Below are 5,713 nucleotides of genomic sequence, written 5' to 3'. Positions count from 1 at the left end.
GCTTTATATACTTTATATATTGTTTTTGTATACTGATAAGTTGGACTCCATTAAGAAGAATGTGGCATCAGGATTGAAGGAAGACTCAACAGTAACGTTGGGTTATGCAGATGACACACCTTGTTTACTGAAAGCGAGGCCTTGAAGCACTTGCTGTGACATGGTCAACACTTCAGCCTTCAGTATGGATTGCATCTCAACGTCAAGAAAACAGAACTCCTCACCACTAGTTCAATAGGCAACTTCATGATAGATGGAGAAAAGGTTGAAGTTGTTTCTTGGATCCACAATCAAGACACTTGGTACCAGCAGTCTGGTGACCCGGAGACATATTGCACTGGGAAAATCAGCAGTTAGGGATCTCTCCAAACTATTGAGGAGCAATGATGTCAGTTTGAGGACAAAGGTGTGTCTGATTCAGGCCATAATCTTTCCGATCGCTTGCTGTGCATCTGAGTGCTGGACAATGACAGAATTGATGCCTTTGAGTTGTAGTGTTGGAGAAGAGTGCTGAACATCCCATGGACGGCCAAGACAACAAACAGATCTATCTTGGAGAGGGTGCAGCCGGAGTGTTCTTTGGACACAAGAATGATGAGGCTTCGCCTCACACACTTTGGACGTATTGCTAGGAGGGGCTATTCCTTGGAGAAGGACATGGTGCTGGGAAGAGTGGAGGATTGGTGAAATACAGGAAGACCCTCAACCAGGTGGACTGACACGGTGACTGCTGCAGTGAGCTCTGGTGTGTCAGGAAGTGTGAAGCTGGCCTGGATAGGACGGGGTTCAGATCTTTTGTTCATGGGGTCGCTGTGAGTCATACGCGACTCGACAGCACCTAACAACAACAACAACAACAACAGTAGGATTAAATATAATCAGCCTCCTGAGTGCTGCTTCTCACATCACCCTCACTCCACTTCCCAGTGTCCCCTGAGGTGTTTCCACTGCGAGCAAGGAGAAGTCAAGCGTTTCTAACTTTCCCCGGTGACTTGACCCCTTCATAGAAAATGGTCTGTTTCTAGAATTTCACGGATGGTCAGCACTTAGCATCCTATCTTCGCTGATCGCAGGAATCCGTGTCTAACGCCTTCCCTGTCCTTACTGGGCACTGTGAAGTGGATTCTGATTCACAGTGACCCCTTGCATTTCCTAGGCCCATCTTTACGGGAGCTGATTGCCAGGCCCTGCTCCCATGGAGCTGCTGGGTGGCTTTGAACCCACAACCTTTCAGTCAGCAGTCTATGCTTAACCATTGTGCCACCACAACTCTTCAATCTCTAGGGGATATATGTACATCTCTGTGTCTTTTTGGATTTTATTGTAATCTGAGTGAAAGTTTACAGAGTAAATTTGTTTTCCTTTCAAGCACTCATAGACATCAGAGTGTGTAACTTTTAAAAATTTTTTAATTTTATTGTATTATTTTTTGTGCACATACCATCAAATCAGATCTGACTGGTACAGGAGGAGATTGTCCCTCCTTCTCCAACAGAGGCGTCTGGTGGATTCAAGCCGCGTACCTCTGGGATTGCAGTGCAGCTTCTTGCCACTAGGCCACCAGAGCTCTCTTAGATTGTGTGACATTTGAGGATATGTGTTTTAGTAGCTCCTGGGGACTGTGTAAGAGGCTCTGATAGCGTAATATTAGGATGCTAACCAGAAGGTCAGCAGTTCCACTCCACCAGCAGGAGCGGGCACAGTCTCCTTCCATAAAGATGCAGTCTCTGAAACTCGGGGAGAGTTAGTCCGAGTCAGGATGGCTCGACAGCAGTGCATTTAGCCTTGGTTTGGGGATCTATATTTGTTCCCATTCCAAAGAAAGGTGACCCAACAGAGTGTGGAAACTACAGAACAGTGTCATTGATTTCACATGCAAGCAAGATTCTACTGAAGATTATCCAAAAATGACTGGAACAGCACATCAGCAGAGAACTGCCAGAAGTCCAGGCTGGGTTTAGAAGGGGTCGTGGTACTAGGGATATTGTAACTGATGTTAGATGGATCTTGGCTGAAAGCAGGGAATACCAGAGGAATGTCTATCTGTGTTTCATTGATTATGCAAAGGCGTTTGACCACGTGGATCATAACAAACTGTGGCTGACTCTGAGAAGAATGGGAATCCCAGAACATTTAAGCGTGCTAATGCGAAACCTATACTCAGACCAAGAGGCAGTCGTCAGAACAGAGCAGGCCAACACTGCATGGTTCAGAATTGGGAAGGGTGTATGTCAGGGATGTGTCCTGTCTCCATACCTTTTCAACCTGTATGCAGAGCAGATTATCCGAGAGGCTGGGCTCTATGAGAAGAAGTGTGGTGTCAGGATTGGTGGAAGATCTATTAACAATCTGCGTTATGCAGATGACACAACCCTGCTTGCTGAAACTGAGGAGGACCTCATACACTTGCTGCAGAGTGTCAAGGACTGCAGCCTTCAGTATGGACTGAGGCTCAATGTCAAGAAGACAAAGAGTCTCACCACTGGACCAATTGGTAGCATCAGGATGGATGGTGAAGAGATTGAGATTGTTCACAGCTTCAGTTTGCTTGGCTCCACGGTCAACACTCTTGGAACCAGCAGCCAGGAAATAAAAAACCGTATTGCGATGGGAAAGTCTGCTGTTAGGGAGTAACGGTGTCTCTCTGGAGACTAAGGTGCGCCTGATACAGGCCATGGTCTTTGTAATCACTTGTTATGCATCAGAGATTATAGAAGGAGAATTGATGCCTTTGAGCTGTGGTGCTGGAGAAGAGTATTGAATGTACCATGGACTGCTAGGAAAACAAACAGATTCATCCTGGAGAGGATTAAACCAAGCAACTCCTTGGAGGCAAGGATTCTGGGGCTTCGTCTGACATATTTTGGACATGTTGTAAGGAGGGACCGGTCCTTGGAGAGGGACATCATGCTTGGTAGGGTGGACGGATGGCGCAGGAGGGGAAGACCCTCTATGAGGTGGATTGATTCAGTGACTGGGGTAATCGGGATGGGTGTGTCAGAGGCAATGCAATTGGCACAGGACAGAGCAGAGTTTAGGGCTGTTGTACATAGGGTCGCTATGAGTTGCAAACGACTCGACGGCACATAACAACAACAGTGCCCCAGACACCAAGTTACCGGTTTCTAGGGTCCCCATCTCTCACTAACCTGCTTCACCTTTTGCATCCCGCTCCTGTCAGATCAACGGTGTGTCCAGCGAGAACCTGTCCCTGAGCGACACACGCCGGCTGATTGAGAAGTCTGAAGGGAAGCTCACTCTGTTGGTGCTCAGGGACCACAGCCAGTTCCTGGTGAACATCCCACCTGCGGTCAGCGACAGTGACAATGACAGCTCCCTCCTGGAGGGTGAGGGGCCGGGATGGACTGTGGGGATGGTGGGCATCTGGGGGCAGAGCCAAGCAGCAGTCCGCGAGGCTGGCCCTTAGAGAAATCGTCTCTTTGTCCCCTGAGGTTCAGAGAGGGATAGGACCTTGCCCATGGCTGCACAGTGAGCCAGAGCCCAAGCTTCACAAAGACGTGGCTTGTCTTGGTTCAGGGCTGCTTGCTCAGATGGGCCTTGATATTCTTCTCTGTAAAATGGGTCGAGTTTGAATGCATGACCATGGCTGACCAGACACTCTCTCTCCCATAGATATCTCAGACCTGGGCTCTGAACTGTCTCAGGCACCCCCCTCCCACGTCCCTCCACCACCCCAGAACCGGCAGCGGAGCCCCGAGAGCAGCTGGACCCCCTCTCCTGTGTAGGTATACTGTTGGCTGAAGGAGTCGAGACAGGTGGGAGGGAACAGAGGCCTTGAGGGTGCAGTCTTGGTGGCCTGCCTGGAAGAAGCCCTCCCTTTTCCATTCCCAGTCTTCTTGGCTCTAGCTTCCTGGCTGGTGGGAGAAGCAGTTACGTTTTTATTTAACACACGTAGCTGCTCACTGAAAGACTGGTAGTTTGAACTCACCCAGCAGTTCCGAGGGAGAAATTCCTGGCAATCTGCTTCTGTAAAGGTGACAGCCTAACAAAACAGAGGGGACAGTTCTGCTCTGTCATGTGATGCCACAGGGATCAGGACAGATCTGTTGGCCCCTGAGAACAGCCTGGTTTACGACAGACTCCCTGGGTGATACAGAGGCTTAGTCACTGCGCTGGTAACCAAAGGCTGGGGGTTCAAACCCACACACGTGCCTCAAAGGAAGACCTGGCAGTCTGCCCCGTGAAGAAGTCAGCCTGGGAAGCCCTCCAGGGCAGCTCTGCCAACCACGGGGTCACTGAGTCAGAGCAGACTCACCGGCCCCCAAAACAGGGAAAGTGGGCTGATTTCACACACATTCTAGAAGCTCCCGGGCTGGTCTGCCCTGGTCCACTGAGGACAGGGGACTGAAGACGGGGAGGGAGTCATCTTGGGTGTGGACGAGTAGAGGGAGGTGGCCTTGCTCATCTTGGAAGGCTTTCACAAGAGCAAGATTAGCCCTTAGCGCCCAGCCCTGGGGACTGGGTTGGAACCCTTTACTCCAAGACGGGAAGGTCGTGGGGTGGAGGCTGGCTGAGGCCGGGTGACACAGCCCTCCCACAAGCCCTCCATCCAAGTTCCTATCCCACCAGGGAGAGGCCCCAGCTTCAGCGGGAGAGGTCTCAGGACTCCAGAGCCGTCTCGGAACCAGGTGAGGGGTGGGCAGGTGGGGCGCCTCTGAACACACCTGCCTGGTCTTTCTGGTCCCATACCCAAGGCTGAGCAGCACATGGGAGAGGCTGGCAGGGGCCTTAGAAGACCAGCAGGGGGTTGGGGCGGGGGCGTTTGGTCTGAGAAAGAGCGGGGTCTGGGTGATGGCATCCCATGGCAGGGACACTGTCTTAGTGTTCTCCAGAGAATCAGAACCAATAAGGAATCTATGGTTAAGTGCTTGACTGCTATTGGGAAGGTTGGTGGTTCAAGTCCACGTGGAGGTGCAGTGGAAGAAAGGCCTGGTGATCGACTTAAAAAAAGAATCAGCCACTGAAAACCCCAAGGAGCACATTCTGACACGTGCAGGTCGTCTTGAGTCGAATTCAACTCGACGACACCTGTTTTGGGATTTTATTTTGTAACCCTCCTACACACAATCCCTAAACGTGTGAAAACTTGACTACTGGCTGAAATGCTTCTGAGGCAGCGAGGAGGTGGTCTGCTCCCAGAAGGTTTGAAAACCCGATGGAGTTTGGCTTGTACTTGACACATACAGGGGCCCATGAGCTGGTCTCAACGGCAAAGATCAACAATACATCAATATTATACACAGAAACAATAAAATGCATGTATACACCTATCCAATAAGATAGATAGGTCGAGGATCGGTAAGACACACACAGATACACAGCCCTGGTGGTACCGCAGGGCGGCTGGTGGCACAGACCGTAACTAGCAAGATGCACTGCTATCCCCAAAGCCCCGTGTCCGTGGGATCGAATCCATCAGCGGAGAAGGATGGGCAGCTTCGTCCCGCTACAGTTTACAACTTGGAAACAGTGGAGGGTCACTGGGCGTCAGACTCAGCTTGACCTCAGTGCATTCTGAGGACCGTTGGTAAGCACTGAGGTGCTTGTTGAAAGGTCAGAGATTAGAATGTCCCCGAGGGCTCAAGGATGAAAGAGCTGGCAGTCTGCTTACATACAGGTGACCACCGAGGACCCGGGAAGTTCCACTCCTCACAGGGTGTTGCCGTGAGGACGTATGTATGTGTGTCTCTCT

The 5,713-nt window shown here is 50.6% G+C and overlaps 1 protein-coding gene across 1 annotated transcript in view; it reads left to right on the top strand.

Annotated features, from left to right (window-relative positions):
• The window catches only part of TJP3 (tight junction protein 3), a 31,530-nt gene that overhangs the window by 7,920 nt on the left and 17,897 nt on the right, over positions 1 to 5,713 (top strand). The window contains exons 6-8 of the mRNA XM_006897895.1: positions 3,182 to 3,347; positions 3,634 to 3,742; positions 4,591 to 4,664. Of these exons, the coding sequence (XP_006897957.1) occupies positions 3,182 to 3,347; positions 3,634 to 3,742; positions 4,591 to 4,664 (349 nt within the window). The remainder of the gene's footprint in view (positions 1 to 3,181; positions 3,348 to 3,633; positions 3,743 to 4,590; positions 4,665 to 5,713) is intronic.

The sequence above is a fragment of the Elephantulus edwardii genome, unplaced genomic scaffold, assembly GCF_000299155.1.
Source record: "Elephantulus edwardii isolate Elephantulus edwardi_28Jun2011 unplaced genomic scaffold, EleEdw1.0 scaffold00217, whole genome shotgun sequence".
NCBI classification, from domain to species: domain Eukaryota; kingdom Metazoa; phylum Chordata; class Mammalia; order Macroscelidea; family Macroscelididae; genus Elephantulus; species Elephantulus edwardii.
This window is presented reverse-complemented; position numbering and strand designations above follow the sequence as displayed.